At 43.6% G+C, this 26,792-nt stretch overlaps 1 protein-coding gene across 9 annotated transcripts in view; it reads left to right on the forward strand.

Moving 5' to 3' along the window:
* The window catches only part of kcnc3a (potassium voltage-gated channel, Shaw-related subfamily, member 3a), a 96,667-nt gene that overhangs the window by 50,309 nt on the left and 19,566 nt on the right, over positions 1–26,792 (forward strand). For 3 of the 9 annotated variants that reach the window (XM_055882312.1, XM_055882316.1, XM_055882319.1), the window contains exon 3: positions 6,919–7,122. In XM_055882312.1, the coding sequence (XP_055738287.1) occupies positions 6,919–7,122 (204 nt within the window). Of the gene's footprint in view, positions 1–6,918; positions 7,123–10,158; positions 10,285–13,457; positions 14,534–18,990; positions 20,537–26,792 lie in introns of those variants that run through there. The other 6 variants (XM_055882310.1, XM_055882311.1, XM_055882313.1 and 3 more) reach the window with 5 other exon arrangements.

Here is a 26,792-nt window from a genome sequence, read left to right on the forward strand (position 1 = left end):
ACCCACTTGGTTTCTAACGCTACTAGACCTGTAGGCTACAGCATTTTTAGGGCATTTAAGGTTTCAAAAGACTGACTCAGCATATTTTAATTTGTTTTCTTTTTGTTTTAGTGAACTGTTTGATTCAGTGGTTAAAATGGGTATTTTTGTACAAATGGTTTTAATTGCTGCGTACATGGGTTATGGCTTATTGTTTTTGATCATTCAGACTATGCAATCTCATCTCCCTAACCCAGAGATACTGCTAAACTCTACTTTAACTGATGGTATAGCAGCTTTTATCTTTCAGAGGGATCCCATTGTGTTACCATTTGACTCCTACTGTGACGTAGGAGTCAAATGGTAACATTTGACTCCTAATGTTCATAAAACATTTCCATCTACAGGGTTTGGTCTAGCTAAAAACTGTGTTTGTTGTATCAGATGACTGTAGTTTGGATTATTTGAAATCATCAAAGTGCAGAGAGATTTTAGGAAGAAACAAATCATGGTGTTTTATTATTCTTCTGCCTTTGGTGTCAGGAAACATTCACCCAAACCCAGGCCCATTGGCTATGGATCAGGAAACATTCACCCAAACCCAGGCCCATTGGCTATTGATCAGGAAACATTCACCCAAACCCAGGCCCATTGGCTATGGATGAACTTCCCACTCCAAATGATTTTAAAACTAGATCAGGGTTGGGACTGATGCATAAATGTGAGGAGCCTAATGCCCAAAATTGACATGATAAAAGTCTAGGTTCACACTGCTGACCCAGATGTCTTAGTTCTGTCTGAGACCTGGCTTAAGAAATCTGTTCCAAATCAGTCTCAAGGTTTGGATGGTTATAATGTTTATCGATGTGACTGACGAAGTAAGGGGGGACGTATAGCCATCTATATTAGACAGATATGTGGTTACTGAACTAAGGTCTTTATCTCAACCAAAACAGAGTTTTTATCATTGAAACTGCAGTTATCGAAAGCTGTGAACTTAGATTTAATAGGATGTTATAGACCTCCACCTGCAAAAGTAGAATCGCTGGATTCTCTGGCTGAACTGATGCGTGGTTGGGGGGGAAATGAAATGGTCCTTTAAACTGGGACTGGTTATCTCCAAACTCCGAGGCCATAAGAGGACTGTGAAATACACAGAATTTTACTCAAATTACAAATGCAGTCACAAGACTCAATCCAAAAGACATCTCTTAAGTCAACACTTATTGATGTTATTAACAATCCCCATAAATACTCGGCCGTTGGTATTTTCCCTAATGATTTAAGTGATCATTGTGTAGTTGCTTGCATTAAAGACACCAAAAAGTGCACCCCTCGGTTCATAGTACCAACAAACTTTTACGCAGTTCTGTGAGCAGGCATTCCTGCAGCCTACGTCTGGAAAGCAGCCTACGTCACGCCTTTACATAAGGGTGGACATCCATCCCTGTTGGATAACTATCGTCTCATATGTCTGCACTGGCAAATGTTTTTGAAAACCTTGTGAACTCGCAGTTGAAAGACTTTCTTTATAATAAAGAATTTTATCTCAATTCCGGTCGGGTTTTAGAGCCAAGCATAGTACAATTATTGCAGTAATTAAGGTTGCAGGGGATATTCTAGATGCTCAGGACAAGACAAATCACTGCGTTTCACTTTTTATTGACTTATCGAAGGCCTTGGACACTGTTGACCATGCCCTGTATAGACTAAAAAAGGTTGGTTTAAGTGTTGATGCATTGGATTGGTTCCAGAACTACCTTTCTGACAGAACACAGTGTGTAGCTCAGGAGGGTGTGACATTTGAGTTTACAAGGCTTACAAAAGGAGTTCCCCAGGGCTCAATTCTAGGTCTGATCATTTTTACACGGTATATACATGAAATAGGGAAGACTGTTGATTCTGCAAATCTCCATCTGTATGCTGATGACACAATTATTTATTCTAGCACATCTAATATTGAGAAAGCTTTTCAGGACTTAACGTTTGGCTTCTGATGTTATTCAAAGGCAGCTTTTCCAATTGAAACGTGTGCTTAATGCAAGGAAAACAAAATGTATGGTTGTCTCTTCCCTGAGAGTGAACAGATGGAGTCACTTGCTGATTTGAACTATAAAGGCCAGTAAATTGGTAGGGGCACCTCCTATAAGTATCTATGGATCTGGTTAGATGAAAAGCTGCATTTTAAACAGCACATTGATAACTTGACCAAGAAACTGAAGTTGGGTTTCTATTTTAGGAACAAATCTTGCTCAATGTTTTATTTATATATATAATATATATAATATATATATATATATATATATATATATATATATATATATATATACAGTTGAAGTCGGAAGTTTACATATACTTAGGTTGGAGACATTTAAAGCTCATTTTTCAACCACTCCACACATTTCTTTTTAACAAACTATAGTTTTGGCAAGTCGGTTAGGACATCTACTTTGTGCATGACACAAGTAATTTTTTCAACAATTGTTTACAGACAGATTATTTCACTTATAATTCACTGTATCACAATTCCAGTGGGTCAGAAGTTTACATACACTAAGTTGACTGTGTATGGAAAAATTCCAGAAAATGATGTCTTGGCTTTAGAAGCTTCTGATAGGCTAATTTACATAATTTGAGACAATTGGAGGTGTACCTGTAGATGTATTTCAAGGCCTACCTTCCTACTCAGTGTCTCTTTGCTTGACATCATGGGAAAATCAAAATAAATCAGTAAAGACCTAAAAAAAATAATTATAGACCTCCACAAGTCTGGTTCATCCTTGAGAGCAATTTCCAAACGCCTGAAGGTGCCACGTTCATCTGTACAAACAATAGTACGCAAGTATAAACACCATGGGACCACGCAGCCATCATACCGCTCAGGAAGGAGACGTGTTCTGTCTCCTAGAGATGAACGTACTTTGGTGCGAAAAGTACAAATCAATCCCAGAACAACAGCAAAGGACCTTGTGAAGATGCTGGAGAAAACGGGTACAAAAGTATCTATATCCACAGTAAAACGAGTCCTATATCAACATAACCTGAAAGGCCGCTCAGCAAGAAAGAAGCCACTGCTCCAAAACCGCCATACAAAAGCCAGACTACGGTTTGCAACTGCACATGGGGACAAAGATTGTACTTTTGAGAAATGTCCTCTGATCTGGTGAAACAAAAAAAGAACTGTTTGGCCGTAATGACCATCATTATGTTTGGAGGAAAAAGGTGGATGCTTGCAAGCCCGTGAAGCACGGGGGTGGCAGCATCATGTTGTGGGGGTGCTTTTCTGCTGGAGGGACTGGTGCACTTTAAAAACAGATGGCATCTTGAGGGAGGAAAATTACGTGGATATATTGAAGCAACATCTCAAGACATCAGTCAGGAAGTTAAATCTTGGTCGCAAAAGGGTCTTCCAAATGGACAATGACCCCAAGCATACTTCCAAAGTTGTGGCAAAATGGCTTAAGAACAACAAAGTCAAGGTATTGGAGTGGCCATCACAAAGCCCTGACCTCAATCCTATAGAAAATGGGTGGGCAGAATTGAAAAAGCGTGTGCGAGCAAGGAGGCCTACAAACCTGACTCAGTTACACCAGCTCTGTCAGGAGGAACGGGCCAAAATTCACCCAACTTGTTGTGGGAAGCTTGTGGAAGGCTACCCGAAACGTTTGACCCAAGTTAAACAATTTAAAGGCAATGCTACCAAATACTAATTGAGTGTATGCAAACTTCTGACCCTCTGGGAATGTGATGAAAGAAATTAAAGCTGAAATAAATAATATTCTCTATTGTTATTCTGACATTTCACATTCTTAAAATAAAGTGGTGATCCTAACTGACCTAAGACAGGGAATTCTTACTAGGAGTAAATGTCAGGAATTGTGAAAAACGAAGTTTAAATGTATTTGGCTGAGGTGTATGTAAACTTCAGACTTCAACGCTCTCGCTCTCTCTCATATCTATATTTTTTAATGTTACCTTTATTTAACTAGGCAAGTCAGTTAAGAACAAATTCTTATTTACAATGACGGCCTACCGGGGAACAGTGAGTTAACTGCCTTGTTCAGAACGACAGATTTTTACCTTGTCAGCTCTGGGATTCGACCCAGCAAACTTTCGGTTACCTGCCCAACTCTCTAACCACTGCCGTTATTTAGAAAGGGTCTTGTTCAAAGCACTTATTTTTAAATGAGTGCTGGATTATGGTGACATTGTCTATATGCAGACCTCAGCAAGTACCTTAAACTCTGGACACAGTGTATCAATGTGCGTTAAGGTTTACTGCAAATGCTGGATCACTCACTGTGATCTGTATGCTGTGGTGCAATGGACCGCTCTCTCCACCGGGAGGCTAAAGCACTGCTACACTTTTGTGTACAAAGCATTGATGGGACAACTCCCTTTGTATCTCTGTTCCTAACTGACCAGATCAGTCACACAATACAGTCTTAGTTCAATACAGTCTTAGTTCGCTGCTGTCCATGTCTGTTCCTAAGGCTAGAACTGAGATGAGATGGGGGGGAAACAATCTTTTTCCCATAATGCCCCTTCATCCTGGAACATGCTTCAAAAGATATTAAAGTTAGGGGAGTTAGTGTCCTTGCCTGTTTTTAAGACTCTGATCGACAACACTGTTTGTGATAGCTGCAGTTGTTTCTAATCTGCAATTATATCTTAAACTTGTGTCACTTTGTCTTTTGTGTGTATTTAGTATTTTTCTGTAATATTCTATGTACACGCTGCTATTTCCCTGTTTTGCCTTCTTGCCAGGTCTTACCTGGTTAAATAAAAACAAATAAATAGTCTAGGACTAAGCTTAATCTGTGTCTGGGAAACCGGCCCGAAGTCTAAGGCCGTCCTAAATAGTAGGCCTTTTTGATTACGTGAAAAAATGCAGTTTTTCAAAAACCTATTATACATGAAATGCTTGAAGTCACAGTGATTCAGCCTTTTTTTCTAGTAGAATTCTCTGCACACTGAGAGAGAGAGAATCTTCTTTTCACACCCACGTGTGTTCGACAACAGCTGGAAATGAACGAATAGAAATGACAACACGAGAAAGTAAGTAAGCTATATACAGGGTCAGGGCCAATACCATATTTACAATGAACAATATAGCCTGACATGTTGCTTTAGTATTGTTTTGAGTCAGAATTACTAAACCTGCGCTCAAAAACAACGGCGTCAAGGGAGATTAAAGATGGCCTTTTCTTTTTTCTAATATGCTGCCAACTGGTGCGTGGCTGTATCCTTTTGATAAATAATGCAGGTGTAAACAGGTAATATGAAACAGACATTTACAGATTCATCCAGAATAACACAGTGTTCAAACGTGTAGCTATTTGGACTTGAGAGGGAGGAAGGTAAGAAGCGGTAGTCAGGGGGAGAGAAAGTGGTGAAGAGGGGCAAAGAGGGAGGGAGGTAAGAAGAGGTAAGGAGGGATTTGTAGTTGGTAGAGTGAGTGATCTTCGTGAAGCCTCTTACTTAAATGAATCTTTGACCTCTTAATGTTCCGATGCCCCCTGGCTCCACTACCAGGTGTTGCCACAGCATCGTGTTATACGCCTGTTTGAACACACACACATGCTCAAAGACATCTGCGCGCATGCACGCTTACACACACACACGCTCAATGACATATACTGTACACGCTCACATATACACACACCTCTCTCTCCCTCTCTCACCACTTTCCCTCTCTCTGTAATATGCTATTTACTGAATGTCTCTCTCTCTTTCTCTCACACTCCCTCTCTCTCCTGCTCTCTTTACTCTCTGCAATCTCGGTTCCTTTCTCTCAGTCTCTCTGCCCCTTACAATCCCCCCCCCCCCCCCTCGCTGTCTCTCTGCGTCTCTCTGTGTGTCGTTGTGAGGTTTGGCCCTCTGGGGCATTTCTGTAAATTGTTGAGCAGTAACTCGCGTCAAATTAGATTTGACAGCTGTGTCGGAAGCTATAAGCACAAGTTACCCCGCAGCATCTCACCGTGAGTGTGTGTGTGTACTGTGTGTGTGTGTGTGCACGAGTGCGCATGTATGTGCATATCTACACTCTATAGTATCTCTGTTCCCCCTCTCTTTCTCTTCCTCCCCCTTCTCTCTTTCTCTCGCTGTCCCGCCCTCTCTCTTTTGCAATGTGTGTGTTAATGTAATGATGCTCAGCTCAGTGTGTGTGTGTGTGGACCTGGTGAGGCTGGGCTCCTGCCTCCTCTCCTCCACTGCAGTGTTTTGGTCACATCACAGGACACTAATGTTCTTTTCTCCCCCCTCTTTGCCTCCTCTCCTTCTTCTCGCCTCACCGTCTTCACCATGTACAACCCGCACTCTCGCTTTTAACAATCTCATCCTCTCTTCTATTCATTTCGCCCTTTGTCTTCCTCCCCCTCTCTCGTTCTCACACATCACCCTCTATGTCTCCTTCTTCATTCCTGTCCTTCTCTACTTCCTTGTTCTTATTATCTCACCTTAAACCTAATTGTCATACCTTTCCCCATACCCCCTTTTCCTGCTACTTGTTTCTTTCTCTGCCTTCTCGCCTCTCCATTTATACCCCTCTTCTTACACATTCTTCCTCCTCCACTTCTCCTCTTCACTTCATCTCTCTCTTGCCCTCCACATATTTTCTCTTCCTCCTCTCCATCCTTTTACCTCTCCTTTTTTCTCTCTCCCACCCTTCTCCTTCCCCCCATTCCTTACACCCCACCTATCCACCTTCTCTTTCTTCCTCCCTACTTATCTCTCCCCCGCTCCCACCTCCTCACCCTTCTCTGTCCCTCCCTACCTCTTCTTCCCTCCACCCCTCTCTCCCGCCTCCTCACGCTTCTCTGTCGACTCTCCTTACCTCTTCTTACATGCCTCCTTGTCTTCCCCCTCCCTCCAACCCATCCCTCCCCTATCTTTCTCCTCCTTCCCCTCTCTTCTTCCCCCTACCCCTCTCCCCTCCAGATTCCAAGCAGAATGGCGACGCAGCCAACGCAGCCCTGGCTAACGAGGACTGCCCCACCATAGACATGGTGCTTGGGGAGGAGAGGAGTCCTGCTGCTGGGGGTCTGGGCACCGGCGGGAGCCGTGAGCGCTATCCCCATGACCGCGCCTGCTTCCTCCTCAGTACCGGAGAGTTCCGTGCTACAGACGGCAACGTGAGGAAAGGTACGCCCGGGTCAGGCTCAGGGTCAGGGCCGGGGTCAGAGCCGGGGTCAGAGTCAGGGGCAGCGCTCCGCCACACCCAAGGGTTCAGTAGCTCGACACTCAGCAGCTCAACACTCACTGTGTGCTCATGACACTCCCATACACACATGGCACATACACACACACACACACACACACACACACACACACACACACACACACACACACACACACACACACACACACACACACACACACACACACACACACACACACACACACACACACACACACACACACACACACACACACACACACACACACACACACACACACACACACACACACACACACACACACACACACACACACACACACACACACACACACACACACACACACACACACACACACACACACACACACACACACACACACACACACACACACACACACACACGTACAGAACTATACATGTCAGAGCTGGTTCAAGTACCTTAGGTCAAATACTTTCATTAAACTCAACAGTATTTGAGGTGCGTTTGATTCAGCTTTGGGTTTGCTTTTGGAACTATTCTATTGGTTCCATTGTACCAGGCAAACGTAATAAAGTGTAGCTCTAGGAGGAATTTGGCTTCCAAATAACACACACACACACACACACACACACACACACACACACACACACACACACACACACCAGGTAGTTCCCTACCTCCTCTCCTCTCCCCTAACCCCTCCCCCTCTTCATATTCCTCATAACCAATCATTTTGACTGACAGTCATAGACCCCACTTACAATATCCACAGGCTGTTTTGAGCTGTTTCACTCTCCAGACCTTCCTATATGAACTGGGTCATGCCACATTATGGCATAAGTGAAATATCAATGGATTGATATTTTGTTGGCCCAGTTCCCACATGCTGTATTCAATTACATTGGCACCCCACGTCTACTACTGTACATCTAAATGTGCTGTGGTGCTTTGCATTCCCGTTTTGGAACGCTGGAGTTGTAAAATAACATATAGGTATTATTGCCAGAGTTTGGTACATGTCAATACAATATCAGTACATATCAATAGTGGTCCATCGTAGCTCAGTTGGTTGAGCTCGGCGCTTGCAACGCCAGTATAGTGGGTTCCACCACCCATACGTAAAACGAACGCACACATGACGGTATGTCGCTTTGGATAAAAACATCTGCTAAATGGCATATATTAGTATTCAATTATTAATCATATCGTTTTTCGACATACAGGCACTTACACGTACTCTTATTTCAACCCACCGGTTTAGGCTTTGGTTTTTTTCTTTCTTCAGCTTTAAATGCACATTTTCACAGCCTGTTCTGAAACGAGATCTGTACAGTACGATCGCTGACTGAATAGCTATCACACTGCATCTGGCTGTCAATCTGTCTTCTACTGCCTGTATTCATGCTGTCTATCTGTCTATCTATCTATCTATATACACAAAAGTATGTGGACACCCCTTCAAATGAGTGGATTTGGCTATTTAAGCCACACCCATTGCTGACAGGTGTATAAAATTGAGCACAGTCATGCAATCTCAATAGACAAACATTGGCAGTAGAATGGCCTTACTGAAGAGCTCAGTGGCTTTCAACGTGGAACCGTCATAGGATGCCACCTTTCCAACATGTCAGTTCGTCAAATTTCTGCCCTGCCAGAGCTGCCCGGTCAACTGCAAGTGCTGTTATTGTGAAGTGGAAACGTCTAGGAGCAAGTGGTAGGCCACACAAGCTCACAGAATGGGACCGCAGAGTGCTGAAGAGCACAGCACGTAAAAATCATCTGTCCTCAGTTGCAACACTCACTACGGAGTTCCAAACTGCCTCTGGAAGCAACGTCAGCACAATAACTGTTCATCGGGAGCTTCATGAAATGGGTTTTTCATGGCCGAGCAGCCGCACACGAACCTAAGATCACCATGCCAATGCCAAGCGTCGGCTGGAGTGGTGTAAACCCATTGGACTCTGGAGCAGTGGAAACGCGTTCTCTTGAGTGATGAATCACGCTTCACCATCTGGCTGAGAACGCTACCTGCCCTAATGCTTAGTGCCAACTGTAAGGTTTGGTGGAGGAGGAATAATGGCCTGGGGCTGTTTTTCATGGTTTGGGCTAGGCCTCTTCGTTCCAGTGAAGGGAAATCTTAACGCTACAGCATACAGTGACATTCTAGAGGATTCTGTGCTTCCAACTTTGTGTCAACAGTTTGGGGAAGGCCCTTTCCTGTTTCAGCATGACAATGCCCCGGTGCACAAAGCGAGGTCCATACATAAATGGTTTGTCGAGATCGGCGTGGAAGAACTTGACTGGTCTGCAGAGAGCCCTGACCTCAACCCCATCGATCACCTTTGGGATGAATTGGAACGCCGGCTGCGACCCAGGCATAATCGCCCAGCATCAGTGCTCGACCTCACTAATGCTCATTAGTAAGGTCGAGCAATGCTTCATTGTGGCTGAATGGAAGCACGTCCCCACAGAAATGTTCCAACATCTAGTGGAAAGCCTTCCCAGAAGAGTGAAGGCTGTTATGGCAGCAAAGGGGGACCAACTCCATATATTAATGCCCATAAGGACGAGGAGCAGGTGTCCACATACTTTTGGTCATGTAGTGTATCTTTCTATCTATCTATGGATATATCTATATTGTGGCTCTCATTCTGGCTCTCATTTATTGGTCATGCTTTCTTCCTCTTTGTCTCTCTCCTCTCCACACCCTGTCGGCTTGCTATCGCTCCACCCTCCATTCATCCTCCTCTCCCCTCTCCTCCTCCCCTCCTCCCCTCCATGCTTTCTCAATGGACATGCATGCTTTTTTTCATTTACCTTGTGCCACTCACCCGCTTCTTCTTTCACCTGACATCCCCATGGTTCTACCTCCAACAATCCAACCCCTTCCACCCGCCAATTTGAACCGCCACCTCGACCTAAAACGAACACCCCTGCCCGGCCTGCCCCTGGCATCCCCGATCCCAAATACACTCCTCTACAAACCCCACTCCAACACTCCCCTCACAACAAACACCAGACGCTGCAGCGGCCAGCCCGGCATTCCCCCCAGGAGAGGAGTGGTTCAAGCCGGAGGGGCCTCTGCTGCAGCAGGACCTCAATGCAAACTCCGCCTCCTCCTGGATCAAACCATAGCGATACAGAGGTAACACAAAAGACACATACCAAAGTTTGGATGAAAGCACAATGAGCAAACACACAGTAACATGGCAAGCGTGCATCCACACACACACGCACATGCACACACAAACGCACACAAACCACATCAAAGCACACACACACATGAAGTAACATGGTACCCCCCTCCCCCCACACACACACACACTCTTGAAAGGTTGTATGTTTAAGAATGCATGACAGTTAATTGCTTGTTACAGTAAAGCTTTAAAGTTTGGTTCAACATTTTCATGGTGGAATATGGTCCTAAGTGTAGGTTGGGAGGGTAAATGTATGTGTGTTCGTTCGCGGGTGTGCGCGTGCGTTTGTGTGCGAGTTCGTGCGTGCGTGTTAGGATGCGTGTGCGTGCTTATGTGTGTGTTCGTGTGTGTGTGTTCGTGCATGTGAAAGTGTTTGTGTGTGTGTTTGTGTGCATACAGTGCCCTCCTGAATTATTGACACCCTAGGTCAACACTTTGAACAAAAAAAGTAAGTGAAAACATGTAATTGTTGTTTATCAGCTTGATCTTACACTCAAAATATAATATGAATCTGACCTTTAATTTAGTTAAAATTATTCATAGAAAAAAAATTGTCATCAAGAAAAACATTTTTTATTCAAAAACATGCATGTCACAATTATTGGCACCCCTGCATATAGTGCTTTTTGCACCCTCCCTTTGCCAAGATAACAGCTCTGAGTCGTCTCCTATGATGTTTGATGAGGTGGGAGAACACATAAGAAGGGATTTGAGACCATTCCTCCGTACAGAAACTCTCCCGATCCTTCAGAGTCCTTGGTCCTCACTTGTGGGCTCTCTTCAGCTCACCCTTCAGGTTTTCAATGGGGTTTAGGTCAGGGGACTGGGATGGCCATTGCCAAAGCTTGATTCTATGGTCAGTGAACCATTTTAGTATGGATTCAGAGGTATGCTTGGGATCATTGCCCTGCCGGATGACCCCGTTTTAGCCTCCTTGTAGAGGCAGACAGGTTTTGGCCTAAAATCTCCTGGTGCTTGATGGAGTCCATGATGCCATGTATCCTAACAAGGTTCCCAGGGCCTTTGGAAGTTAAACAGCCTCACAACATCACAGATCCACCACCATACTTCACAGCGGGGGTTAGGTTATTTATCAATGACCACGGTTCTTTTTACACCAAACCCACCTCTGGTGTTTGTTGGCAAAAAGCTCTATTTTAGTCTCATCAGACCATAGAACCTGGTTCCAATCAAAGTTCCAATCGCATTTAGCAAAATCCACACGCTTACATTTGGGGTTTGGTGACAGCAGAGGTGACGACCCTTCCAAATAACTTGTTGGCATGGAGGGGGTGTTTAATTGTAGTTTTGAAGAGTTGGTGACCCCAAGATGTAACACTTTGGCAATTCTCCAACTGTGATCCTTGGAGATTTTTTTTGCCTCTTGAACCATCCTTCTCACTGTGCGTGGGGGGGGGGGGGGGATTATTGCGTCCTCTTCCAGGCAGGATTATCACAGCTCCAGTTGTTTTACATTTCTTAATTCTTGCCCTAATAGTGGAGATGGGTATTTTCAGGCTCATAGCTATCTTTTTATAGCCATTGCCTGATTTGTGAAGGTCAACAACCTTTAATCTCATTTCATTTGTGTGTTCTCTGGCCTTTCCCATGTTGATGGATGACTAAGGGAGTTTAGCCAGTGTGTCACCTCATATTTATACCCCAGTGAAACAGGAAGTCATGGATGGACCACTTAAGACTTCCCAAATAGTCAGATGAAGTTAAAAAAGTAAAATATTAATCGAAATATACATTAATTAGATTTTGTTCATAAGAATTTCTAGGGGTGCCAATTATTATATATTTTTTACAATTATAACTCAATTAAAGGTCAGAGTCCTATGATATTTTGAGTTCAAGATCAAGCTGATAAACAACAATGCCATTTTTTCACTGTCTTTTTTTCCGTCATATTTACAGAGGGTGACAATAAATCAGGAGGGCCCTGTACATCAATGTATGTTTGGAAATGTATGTGTTTACATCTCCCCACATTTAACACAGCTCGCCACAACTATGGCTTAGCCTCGGGTCAATTTCATTCAGTTCAACTTCTGTGCTTAACCTTACATTACAGACACACACACACACAGACAGACAAGACAGACAGACGCACAACCTTTAACCTCCTTTTCTGCTCTCTGGATGACCCCAAACCCCCTCTCAGTCTCTGCAGACCAGTGTAGTCCTCTGTCTCTCACTCTCATCCACTCTCTCTATTCTCTCTCTTACTCGACCTTCTCTTTTCTCTCTCTCGCCACCAAAACGCCACAACCGTTTTCCACTGAGGGGTGAGATAATGTGCCCTGAGCGAATGGGGTCGATTAGACCTACATGACTCATTGGATCCAATAGAGGGAGAAAGAGAGGGAGAAAGAGAGGATGAGAGAGAGGAAGAAAGAGAGGGGGAGCTGGGCTTAATTGTGCGATGGGAGGCTAAATGGCGTTATGTAATGTGATGTGAGCGATATGATGGCCATCTCCCCGCCTCATCTCCTCCCTCCATCCTTCCTTCCCTCCTTCCCGAGACCTCGTCTGCAATCTCAGCCCCGGCCTCCACTCAAATGCGCCCTCTCAGAACTCTACTCCGCACACACAACACACAGGATTTCCCACCACACGTACTTGTAGCCTACCCCTCGACTCCCCGTCTTAGAGCCCTGTTACACACCGTAAACTGAACCCTTCATGACCCATTTGACCAATTAAGCCACTACGCAACGCTACCAACATAACACAATATTCTGATTGGGTGAGTGTGTGAGTGTGTGAGTGTGTGTGTGTGTGTGTGTGTGTGTGTGTGTGTGTGTGTGTGTGTGTGTGTGTGTGTGTGTGTGTGTGTGTGTGTGTGTGTGTGTGTGTGTGTGTGTGTGTGTGTGTGTGTGTGTGTGTGTGTGTGTGTGTGTGTGTGTGTTTGGCTGTGGATGTCCGTCGGCTAGCGCTGTGTGCGTGCGAAGGTGTTTGCGAGTATATCTGTGTGTTTGTGTCGGCTGCGATGCTAGCCCTCTGTTCTCTGCTGTGTGTGTGTGTGTGTTAGGACCACCATGGAGAGGGGTGGGGGTGGGGTTGTGAGGGGGGCCATGTCTTCTGACGTGTCTGTTGTTGTTGTCTCCCTCCTCAGGTTGTGTCGTGTCATGCGTTTGTATGTCGGCTCTTGTTGCTCTGTGTTACACTTGTCTGTTTGTCGCTGTCCTCTCCCCAGTCTCTCCGTCCGTCTGTCGGTTGTTGTGTTCTGCGTTTTCCTTTGTGCTCCCGTTGTTTTTGTTGTCGGTTTTTGTTTTGTGTCGCCGTGTCCTCCTCTCGCTCCCGTGGCTCTTTCCTCTGGTACGGTCTCCTCTCTCCTTACTCAGAGACACCTGTACAACTGTCCTGTTTAGCAGTGTACAAACAGTCACACAAACTATACACAAATCCAAGATACTGTATAATCCATACACAATTGGAGAATTCTGAGAGAAAAAAAACTGTGACGGACTTAAATCCAGATGATTAGACCAAATCAGTGTGAACATGTTTGTCTATATAAACTGGTAGCAGAGTAAAGGCCACTGGTGTGTACTGGTTCATTTCTTGAAGTGAAAGCTGGTTACTTCTCTCTCTTTTCTGGAACGGACCTCCACTCTGAGGTGACCAGAACATTGTTTCATCACAGTACCAGGGGGGAGCCCAGGCCCTATGTGCTGGTCCAGGGTCAGTCCATTGGACTTAAATCTTCTCCATTCTCCTTTACAACCCTAAACCAAGACTTACTCTGGATCATATCTATGCCTGCTCCCTAATCCCCAACCACCACAAATGTCCCTATACGAGTGGCATTGACTCAAGATGTCAAGCTATCGTAGTCTACACAGCGGTAGATGTATGAATGTCAGTGGCTGGAGTGGGGGATGCATTTGGCTGTGCTGAAACACTGTTCACGAGTCTAGTGCTTTTAAGGTGTGCTTCAGTCCTTTAGTGGGAGAGCACAAGGCCAGGCTAGATCAAAACATAGAGGTCTAGTCTAGATACTGTACACACTTTGGGACTGAAAGGCTTACCGGCACTGGGCACCCCTCCACACACGTAGTGTTACACACAGACAGACTGGGAGACTGACTGGGAGACTGACTGGGAGACTGACTGGGAGACTGACTGGGAGACTGACTGGGAGACTGACTGGGAGACTGACTGGGAGACTGACTGGGAGACTGACTGGGAGACTGACTGGGAGACTGACTGGGAGACTGACTGGGAGACTGACTGGGAGACTGACTGGGAGACTGACTGGGAGACTGACTGGGAGACTGACTGGGAGACTGACTGGGAGACTGACTGGGAGACTGACTGGGAGACTGACTGGGAGACTGACTGGGAGACTGACTGGGAGACTGACTGGGAGACTGACTGGGAGACTGACTGGGAGACTGACTGGGAGACTGACTGGGAGACTGACTGGGAGACTGACTGGGAGACTGACTGGGAGACTGACTGGGAGACTGACTGGGAGACTGACTGATTTACAAGCAGACAGACTGATTTACAAGCAGACAGACTGATTTACAAGCAGACAGACTGATTTACAAGCAGACAGACTGATTTACAAGCAGACAGACTGATTTACAAGCAGACAGACTGATTTACAAGCAGACAGACTGATTTACAAGCAGACCGACTGACGGACTGACAAACAGACCGACTGACGGACCAACCATCAGACAGACACAGTGCAGTGCCAGGTAAGTGACGTTAGTAGCTGTACGGTCTGTGATGACTAGCTGACTGGTGTTAGTGGTGACAGAGTGTGAGCCACAGCCCCTGACAGCCCTGTAATAATAATAGCTTCCTCCACACTCTAAAAGCGAAAAAAGCCATCCTCCAAAGGCGTCCCAAAATGGCTGCCGGCCTTCCGCTTTTAAAGTGGGATATAGTGCTTTAAACCTCCCCTTCTTCCCCTTCTTCCTCCTCCTTCTGGCGCTTCTCCATTGTTTCTGTGCCCGGAGGGGTTCTGCTGGTTTATGGCTTTATTTTAATGTGGTTTATTTTATGACGCGTGCAGCTTTGACCTCTGTTGACAAATGCTAAAGAGCAGAGGTCAGGAAAGGTTAAAGCTTGGAGGGTTGGGCTCCTTACGTCTGTACTCTGCGTCCCAATATCTGTCCTTACTCCCGAAGTGTGCACTTGTTCACTACCCTCATGGATTTAAAAGAAAAAGATTGGTATGCCTGAAACATATGGTGGAAACTCTGTCTAGAGCAAATCCAATGGTTACAATGCTTTTCAAATGCGCTGGGGGAAAGCACAAGCGTACACTTCAGGAGAAAGGACATATTGGGAAGCAGCCTTTCTCTCCCTCTCTCTGTAATACTTTCCTCTGATAAATATTGTATAGTGTAATAGTGTAATTGGTGTGTTTGAGGGTGTGTGTCGATATTGTGTTGTGTTTTATGTACATGTGATGTGTGTATAATTTGTTTATTGGTGGTTATTATTTTCTTGTCTGTAATGTACTGTGTTATATATATTTTTTCCACCTCCTTTCCTTCTATATCTTTACCGCTCCTCTTCTTTTCCTCTCTCTCTCTCGCTCTCGCTCTCTCTTTTCTCCTTATTTCCCACTGTTGCCAAGGAAACAGTGGAAGAGAGCATTCTGGGACTTTTGTGCAAAGCATTCTGGGTTAGATTATTAAAATGAATGATTGCATAATTCTTTCACTTTAATAATGTGTAAATGTGTTGTGCTGTGTGTTGTAAGTAATCAAATCAGATAATGCTACACGTAGTCATCAAACCATGCTCCCACGATGCACTGAGTTCACATTGTATTATTATAATTTTTTATTCTACATTCTGTAGAATTTTGCTTTTTATTCTCATGTACTATTAATTGTAATTATATTATTTGTCGAAAGACCTCATCAAATCCAGAAGTGGCCTCTAACCCTATTAACCCTAGACAGACTGATCCGGGACCAGGGTGAATCCCCTCCGTAAGGACTCCTAGTGGAGCAGAGTGCCTTTGTCCTGTAAGAGCTGATCTAGGACCAAAGTGTTCCCCTGGGGCTCTTACACTGAGAGCAGCTTGAGTGGCACTTACAGCCTGTCAGGCTCTGCTTTTAAAACACTGGAGTAGTCTAGGGTTGCTTCCCAAATGGCACCCTATTCCCTATGAAGATAACTACCCTCTATGTGCACTGGTCAAAAGTAGTGCACTATATAGGGAATAGGATGCCATATGTGACTGGAGTGGGTTCGTTTAGAATCTGGGGTCCGTACAATTAATCTCTCTCATGTGCGCTGTTCCAGTTGATCTCTTCTACAATTGATTTCCCCCCGTAGACACAAAGCACCACCGCCATTAGGCTGCTGCTCTCTCTGTGCTGCACTCGGAATCATTGATGGACGGAAGGAGATGCCGTTCCACAATGGTGTTCTCTCTCTCTCCCTCTCCCTATTTCTCTCTGCTTCTCACTTTCCCTGTCCCTTTTTCTCTTTGACACTTTGCCCCCCCCCCCTCTCTTCCCCTCCCTTTCCCCCCCTACACACACACATTTTAATTAGCAATCTCATGGCACCCATTTTGTTATTCAAACCAGGCTGTCTTGATAATCAATGGCCTTTTAGAATGGACTTTGATTATTGGCGGCAGACTTTGCCTGAGGTTTGCCTCAGGATCCCTGTAGGTTTATATACCTGGGTATGTGATGCAGTGATGGTAAAACTGCAGATTAAAGACAAAGATAATATTGCACTTGTATTGCTAATATTGACCATTGAACAACAGTTAATATAAAAAATAAATCCAATGCTGTACATGACAATATGCGCTCAACTCCCCTCGATCTAAACCAATAGGATGTCTTTTAGAATCAGCAGGTGAAAATACTGTCTGCCAAATCAGGCAGGCACGATTATATATTATGTCAACAAATAGACTGGGATATACTGCATGTGACAGTGACATAGAGTCCGCATTATGTCAACAAATAGACTAGGATATACTGCATGTGACAGTGACATAGAGTCCGCATTATGTCAACAAATAGACTGGGATATACTGCATGTGACAGTGACATAGAGTCCGCATTATGTCAACAAATAGACTAGGATATACTGCATGTGACAGTGACATAGAGTCCGCATTATGTCAACAATTAGACTGGGATTTACTGGTTGTGACATGAGTCCTGGAGGGTGTGGGTCTGTGCATGCTTGTGTGTGTGCGTATATGTGTGTGTGTTATTTATTGTCCTATCTCGGTCATTGACGCCAACATGGAATCATTTCTACTGTATATACTCTGGTTATCCTCTGTATATACAGAACATAAATGTGTAATACTGTATACATCTATGGGTTATGTTCATTGTAGCAGTGTTAGTACAACAAACTGTTTCCTGTTTCTTAGATTACGTCCAATATTACCATAATACTAAACTAACCCTTTTCACCTCATAGAATATCTCTTTCTCTGTCTGTCCTGTCCCCCCCTCTATCTTTCTCTCCATCTTACTCTTTTTCCCTCTCTCTCTTCCACCCTCCCCCTTTCTCTCTCTTTCTCCCTCAATCTCTCTTTTCTGCCCTCAGTCCTCTCCCTCTCTCCCTTTCTCTTTCTTTTCCACCCCATTTTGTCTCTCTCTCTCGTTCTCTCATCTCTGTCTTTCTGTCCATCATGTGCCACCTACAAGGTACATGCAATATGCATTAGGAAAAGAACAGTTGGATTAGATTCTTCAATCAGGAGGAGATGTAGTAGGTTTATTCATTCATCTATAGTGCCCCTCTCCCTCTCCCCATTGTAAGTAATGTGTGTTCTGCATGTGTGTTCATGTACGGTGTCCATGTGACATAGCAGAGAGCTGGCCGTCTAGGCCTCAGCGTGGTCTCCTATGAATCAACTCGATGTTCTTTGGGGATAAGGTGTGGGGTGTGTTAAAACGGGGTTCAGTTTGTCATGCTATGTCTAATACATACAGATTGTCTACTGTATGTATGGTTACTGTGCCAATTGTGTTGTCTGTCATACATCCATAAATGGGAAAAATGTGTTTCAAATATTGCCTCGGGTGATTACAAATCTACATGTTGCTTCGCAATGTGACATAACAATAATCAGCCAATGCAAATATATAATACTTTGTATATAATACAAAAAAGTGGGAAAGTAATAAAACATTGATGCAAATTAAGATATTTAGCAGTTTAAAACAATGTACAGTATATGCCTTTATTTAATACTACAGTGATAGATACTACAGTGATACTGTACCACAGTAATACTACAGTGATACTACTACAGTGATACCACAGTTGTACCACAGTAATACTACTACAGTGATACCACAGTTGTACTTCAGTGATACTACAGCACACATATTATTGAACTCTATTGCTACAAAGGTATCTAGTGCACAATACTGGAGTATATAGCCTATACAGTATCTGACAACTACCTGAGCGTGCATATTTATTTACATCCACTACCAACGATCCAAACACTAGATGTACTACAAAATGGCTGCCGTAACAACGTATATAGCAACTCTGATATTGGAAACCTTATCTGCATGTGGATTTGCCCTGGGGGAAATATTTGCCCCCTTGTACCCCCTTGTTTCCCTCAATCCCCCCCCCCCCTCTCAGACTAACTTCAATGTTCCGTTCCATCCCATCCCCAGGACATCCCCAGTCATTGCACCTGCGTAGCATAACTAAAGTTTGACCTGAGGTACGTACAACCGACTAGCTTCCTGCCCTCCTCCTCTGTAACACAATCTTCACACTATCAAGCCGACCTGAACCATACTGAGCTGGCTCACAAATCTTATTTTCACATTGTCCGTTCCAGCAGAGTTCCAGCAACTGTAGTGGATGCGTAACCACTAACCAGGCCAGCGCAGTACAGCTTGGTTTGGCTCGGCTCTGTTTGGCTCGGTAGTGTGAAAAGGGTACAGGAGGATCAAGCTGGTATGTCACGGCTTTGGCAGGAACAGTGCTGTATTCTGCTGCATTAAACAACCAGGCTTTGCCATGAAGTCCTGTAGAGTGGCGTGAATGTGTTCAACCTGATATATGTAAGGAGTAAATGCAAGAATGGAGTAGAATTACGTCCATTAGCTTTTACAAATCGAAAAGTTTTTTATAGTCTGAGATCTAATAGCATTGATCATCTTTGATCGTGAAACACAATGCATGTTTCCCGAGCAAGAAAGCTTCGGCAATGGATATTGTGTGACCTCACAACTTCTTGGCCAAACTATAGATCGCATACCAACAGGCCAGCTTCAATTCATCTTGTTTTATGGCGTGTGGGTGCTTGCGTTCGTTCGAGTGTGTGTGTGTGTGTGTGTGTGTGTGTGGTAGTAAGGTATGCATTTGTGTCAAGAATTAAGCTATGAAACAGAGTTAAGTTCTCCAGAGTGCTAATCAAACAATAGGAGTTCCTGATAAAGTCAAAAATAGATAATATTTGTACTGTTAATTGGCAAATGTATTATTATTATAATTATTATAATATTATTTAGCACTCTTTGTTGATATTTATGGTTTGACATTTTTTTGCGATAATTTAATGAACCATTTTTGCTTGTACTTCTATCTCTCTCTCTCTCTCTCTCTCTCTCTTTCTCTCTGTCACCCCCTAGTTGTAAGGTGCATGTTGCATGGCGTGTTGGGTGCTGTGAAGGAGGTGATCTGGGTAACGGTAGATGAACAGTATGGCTAATGACTATTGGCCGATCAAATTGTCACTACCAACCACACATTCACCTATCTATCCATTGTATTTACACACAGCCTAGTTCTAAGACATTATATAGGTCCAGGAGTTTTGTCCAGACCACATGATCCGACCAAGAAAATCCCAAGGCTCTAGTTCAGAATTATATAACGAGGGCCCAGAGTTTTCCCCAACCCTGTGACCTGACCAAGGAAGACCTCCCGGCCCTGTATCATGACATACATTACAATTCAACAAATGAATCATTACGCTTGGTATGGCTGGAATCCGTCCAACGGCTACCAGCCGTTACCAATGGTTACCACGTTGTTCTTTCCCACCTCAACCTCCCCTGAGCAGGGCCTTCGTCCCTATCCTGGTCCTGTCCTGGTCTCAGTGAGCTGAGCTAAGCGAGGCCTAAAAAAACAAACATGTCACATTACTGTAGGACACGACGGGCCAACCCGGTTGGGAGGTATCGAGCTCAATCAACCCCCCCCCCCCCCCCCCCCTCATGGCTTGTGGAACCCTGCGCACACACACACTTCTTAATCAGCTAAGAGCTGCAGGGCTGGGATTGATGAGGGCTGTTACAAGGGTCGACGTCTCGAACACAAGAGTTTGAATAGAGAAAGACCAAGGCAGGAGGTTATCCTACACAGCCATGCACTGTACCTTTGAATAATAATCATGTGTGTACTGTACCCTACACCTAAAGTGATGCTAGTCAGATGCATGTGTAAAGATATGAAAACGTCAATTCATGCTAATGCGTAAATATATTGTAATTAGAGAGTAGACACATGCACATGTATTTACACATCATTAATTTGACACATTAACAGTATATGTTTGAATACAGAATCCTGGAAATTACTGTACCCTCAAACAGGCACACAAACCATTAAAACACACACACACACACACACACTTTCATCACACCCACTCGGCCAAGAGGAATGGTCAGGTTGTGAGGAACACGATGACCCAGATCTGTCGCATAGCTGTACTACCCGGGCAGTATTACCCAGCATGCCTCCTGTTCACAGCACCAGCCCATGACTGAGTGGCTCCTATAGGCTATGCATTAATGTAAGAGCCTGGCGTCAAACTGATTTACTAACTAATCCGGCCGCAACAACATTGGCCCAGTGTTCCCCAACCCCAAACCTGCCCCTCGGTGTGGTGTTCTAAATTCCAGACAGAGGCACAAATAATCTGTTTTCTGGAGAGGATGGAAGTGCAGTAATGATATTAACACCTGGTAATTGTGATAGTAATTCAGCGTTATATTATTTTGTGTTGTGTTCTTTTCATATTTTGTATTGTTTGTGATGACCCATGTTTTGTCTCTCATTTTGTTTGTTGGTTTGTGACACTGTGAGGAGAGGGATGGGAGCCTACAACCTATCCCCATGCTATTGGTGACTATGGCCCACATTTAATCAACTACAGATATTGAAAGAAACCGCACTACCTGCTGAAAAAAAATCAGCATAGGCCAGCCTTTGTTGCGTTTTCTCTGGTGACCAGCCTTCGTTGCGTTTTCTCTGGTGACCAGCCTTCGTTGTGTTTTCTCTGGTGACCAGCCTTCGTTGTTTTCTCTGGTGACCAGCCTTTGTTGTTTTTTCTCTGGTGACCAGCCTTTGTTGTGTTTTCTCTGGTGACCAGCCTTCGTTGTGTTTTCTCTTGTGACCAGCCTCCGTTGGGTTTTCTCTGGTGACTAGCCTTCGTTGTGTTTTCGTCAGTGACCAGCCCGAGCTGACAAGGTAAAAATCTGTCGTTCTGTCCCTGAGCAAGGCAGTTAACCCACTGTTCCCCGGGCGCCGAAGACGTGGATGTTGATTATGGCAGCCCCCCGCACCTCTCTGATTCAGAGGGGTTGGGTTAAATGCGGAAGACACATTTCAGTTAGATGCATTGTTGTACAACTGACTAGGTATTTCCCTTTCCTTCGTTGGGTTTTTGCCGGCGACCAGACTTCGCGGTGTTTTTGACACTGATGACCAACATAAGCTGGTCACCCGCAAAACCAGCATCAAGTCACGTTATGCTGGCTTGAAAATGAATTTATAATTCCTATTGGAATCCAGACTGAATAGTGATATCCAATAATTGGACCATTCATTCATTCACTCACTCACTCACTCTCTTTCTATGTAAAAACATAGATATTGAAACAAACAATTCTAAAGACAGCAATAGAGCATGCTGGGAAATATGATAATGATGGGTGTGGTTTCGGAGACCAGCTGGACCAGCATACACACAAAGAAAAGGTTCTTCAGGGGTTCTTTGTCAGTGGTGATGTGTGTAACACTGCATATCAGGAAGGGTTCACTACTGTTGTGATGGTTGTGAAGAACCACCATGTTTTCCATTTATGCTATAAAATGCACTGTTAAAAAGTTCGTCATTTTACAGTACACTACAGGCTACTGGTTGCAGTAAAAGTAAGGTAAACAACAAGTTAATCAAGTTTTTCTGACAAATTATTATTATATTATAATTCTTTTCCCACCTTTATTTAAACTAGGTAGGCCAGTTGAGAACAAGTTCTCATTTACAACTGCAACCTGACCCAAGATAAAGCAAAGCAGTGCGACACAAACAACACACATGGGATAAACACATGTACAGTCAATAACACAATAGAACAATCTATATACAGTGTGTGCAAATGTAGTAAGATTAGGGAGGTAAGACAATAAATAGGCCATAGTGGCGAAATAATTACAATTTAGCATTAACACTGGAGTGATAGATGAGCAGAAGATGAATGTGTAAGTGGAGATAATGGGGTGCAAAGGAGCAAAACTAAATTATAACAATATGGGGATGAGGTAGTTGGGTGGGCTATTTACAGATGGGCTGTGTACAGGTGCAATGATCGGTAAGCTGCTCTGACAGCTGATGCTTAAAGTTAGTGAGGGAGATATAAGACTCCAGCTTCAGTGATTTTTGCAATTCGTTCCAGTCACTAGAGAACTGGAAGGAAAGGCGGCCAAAGAAGAGTTGGCTTTGGGGATGACCAGTGAAATATACCTGCTAGAGCGCGTGCTACGGGTGGGTGCTGCTATGGTGACCAGTGAGCTGAGATAAGGCGGGGCTTTACCTAGCAAAGACTTATAGATGACCTGATGGGTTTGGCGACGAATATGAAGCGAGGCCCAGCCAACGAGAGCATACAGGTCGCAGTGGTGGGTAGTATATGGGGCTTTGGTGACAAAACGGATGGCACTGTGATAGACTACATCCAATTTGCTGAGTAGAGTGTTGGAGGCTAGTTTGTAAATGACATCGCCGAAGTCAAGGATCGGTAGGATAGTCAGTTTTTATGAGGGTTTGTTTGGCAGCATGAGTGAAGGATGCTTTGTTGCGAAATAGGAAGCCAATTCTAGATTTTATTTTGGATTGGAGATGCTTAATGTCTGGAAGGAGAGTTTACAGTCTAACCAGACACCTAGGTGTTTGTAGTTGTCCACATATTCTAAGTCAGAACCGCCCAGAGTAGTGATGCTAGATGAGCGGGGGGGTGCGGGCAGCGATCGGTTGAAGAGCATGCATTTAGTTTTACTTGCATTTAAGAGCAGTTGGAGGCCACGGAAGGAGTGTTGTATTGCATTGAAGCTCGTCTGGAGGTTTGTTAACACAGTGCCCAAAGAATGGCCAGAAGTATACAGAATGGTGACGTCTGCGTAGAGGTGGATCGGAGAATCACCAGCAGCAAGAGCGATATCATTGATGTACACAGAGAAAAGAGTTGGCCTGAGAATTGAACCCTGTGGCACCCCCATAGAGACTGCCAGAGGTCCGGACAACAGGCCCTCCGATTTGACACACTGAACTCAATCTGAGAAGTAGTTGGTGAACCAGGTGAGGCAGTTATTTGAGAAACCAAGGCTGTTGAGTCTGCCAATAAGAAATTAAGGTGTTATCGCTGTAAAAGGACAGTTTGCCGCTGAATGTTGGTTACTTGAGACTATACCCAACTGGGGGTTTGAACTGGTTGTTAGTGACCTGAATGACCTGCTAACCCCACCAGGTCTGTGGGCATAACAGAGATTGGCCACAGAGAAACAACAAATGTCGGTACATATAAGTGTCTTATATCGTCTGAAACCTTAAATTCGTGTTAACCTGTCTAGGATCAGCGTGGCGCTAGCGGCACCCCCCCCCCCCCCCCCCACTGAAAAACCAGTGCCGCGAAATTCAAAAAAAATATTTTTTTAAAATATTTAACTTTCACACATTAAAGTCCAATACAGCTAATGAAAGACACAGATCTTATGAATCCAGTCAACATTTCCGATTTTTAAAATGTTTTACAGGGAAGACACAATATGTAAAGATGTACATCTATTACCTAAAAACACATTAGCATAATCCACCATCTTTTATTTGTCCACCAACACCAGTAGCCATCACCAATTCGGCTAAACTAAGATATTTATAGCCCCTAACCAACAAAAAAACTCATTAGATGACAGTCTGATAACATATTTATGGTATGGGATAGGTTTTGTTAGAAAAAAGTGCATATTTCAGGTATATGGCATAGTTTACAATTGCACCCACCATCACAAATGGACTAGAATAATTACAATGAGCAACGTGTTTACCTAACTACTAATCATCAAACATTTCGTGAAAATACACAGCATACACGAATCGAAAGACACAGATCCTGTGAATACAGACAATATTTCAGATTTTCTAAGTGTCTTACAGCGAAAACACAATAAATCGTTATATTAGCTTAGCACATAGCAATTAGCAGCCCAGCATTGATTCTAGCCAAAGTGAGCGATAAAAGTCAACATCGCCAAAATATATTAATTTTTTCACTAACCTTCTCAGAATTCTTCCGATGACACTCCTGTAACATCACATTACAACATGCATATACAGTTTGATCGAAAATGTTTATATTTAGCCACCAAAATCATGGTTAGACAATGTGAAATGTAGCTCAGCTGGTCAGAAAATGTCCTTGCGCCACTTAGACAGTGATCTACTCTTATACATAAATACTCATAAACGTGACTAAAAAATATAGGGTGGACAGGGATTGATAGACAATTTAATTCTTAATACAATTGCGTTATTACATTTTTTAATTTATCCTTACTTTTCAATACAGTTTGCGCCAAGCGAAGCTACGTCAAAAAACATGGCGTCCTAAGCCACTAAAATGTTTCGACAGAAACACGATTTATCATAATAAAAATGTCCTACCTTGAGCTGTTCTTCCATCAGTATCTTGGGCAAAGGATCCTTTCTTGGGAGAAATCGTCTTTTGGTGGAAAGCTGTCCTCTTGCCATGTGGAAATGTCAACTGAGTTCGGGATGAACTGAAAAGCATGCCCAACTTTTCACATCGTTGCAAAAATAAATGTCCCAAAATCGCACTAAACGGATATAAATTGCTATAAAACGCTTTAAATTAACTACTTTATGATGTTTGTAACTCATATAACGAGTGAAAAGATGACCGGAGAAATATAACAGGCTAAACTAACGCTTGGAACAGGAGAGGGTCGGTGTCTTCCACGCGCGTTACGCAGCTCCCAAAGAATGACTAGCTTCAGAGTTTTTTCATTTGTAGGGCCTGTGAACGCGCAATCGACCCCGTTGGAATCGTCATCACGTAAAGGCATCCAAGGGAAGACGTAAGAAGTGTCCGTATAGTCATAGCAACGACAGTGCCCTTTTAACTGACTTCAGAAAAGTGGCCAACATTTCTCAAATCTGACTCCATGTCAGGGAAATTGCTGTAGAATGGGCTCTGTTCCACTTAGAGACAAAATTTCAACTCCTATAGAAACTATAGACTGTTTTCTATCCAATAATAATAATAATATGCATATTGTACGATCAAGGATTTTGTGGGAAGCCGTTTGAAAAATTAGCCACATTAGCATAAATAGTCTAAACAGCGCCCCCATCCCCAACAGGTTAATATAACTGCACTGTCCAATTTACGGTAGCTATTACTGGGTGGGAAAAAAGCCATGCTATTGTTTTGAGGGCTCCTAACAACAAAACACTTTTTTCACCGGGTTAGGTTTGATAAATTCACCTCTGAATGTGAAATGTGTACTTACATTCTGAAATCTTGCTCTGATTTATCATCCAAAGGGTCCCAGAGATAACATGAAGTGTCGTTTTGTTAGATAAAATCATTTTTCATATCCTAAAAAGGTCCATATAGCATTGATTTTGTATTTCCACTTGTTCATTTTGCAAAGAAAGGAATCTGTGAAAATCTCACCCTAAACGTTGTTTCAATGAGTCAAATCACGTGTATATGTATTCCTCAGAGATCCTAGAATGTAACAAGACTTCACTATATTGTTAGGGGTGTAGTATATCCTATAGGACACCATATTTGGTCAGAGAGCGACGCCTTCATGGCACGTCGATGACGCAGGCGGTTTTCACTTGAATGACTATCTTTGTCAAATAAGCACCAATCGGGGTCAAATATAGCTAGCTAGATAGCCAATGAGCTGGGCTTTACGGGAGTATCTGGAAACCCTGTGTCTGTCGCAAAATGTAGGTGCTAACCTTTTGTGATAGCATGCCTTTTCCTTTTTGTACCAAAATAATAAGAATATTCAGAGTTATGAAAACTGATTGTTTTGCAAATGTTGAACTTATAATATGGCTACTGGAAAAGCTAAATCAAAGTCCAAGTATACAGATTTTACAATATTCTTGCAGAAAAATGTAATATGATTGCAAATGTCTCTTTCACGA

This window comes from Salvelinus fontinalis, chromosome 2 (assembly GCF_029448725.1).
Source record: "Salvelinus fontinalis isolate EN_2023a chromosome 2, ASM2944872v1, whole genome shotgun sequence".
In the NCBI taxonomy this organism is placed as follows: domain Eukaryota; kingdom Metazoa; phylum Chordata; class Actinopteri; order Salmoniformes; family Salmonidae; genus Salvelinus; species Salvelinus fontinalis.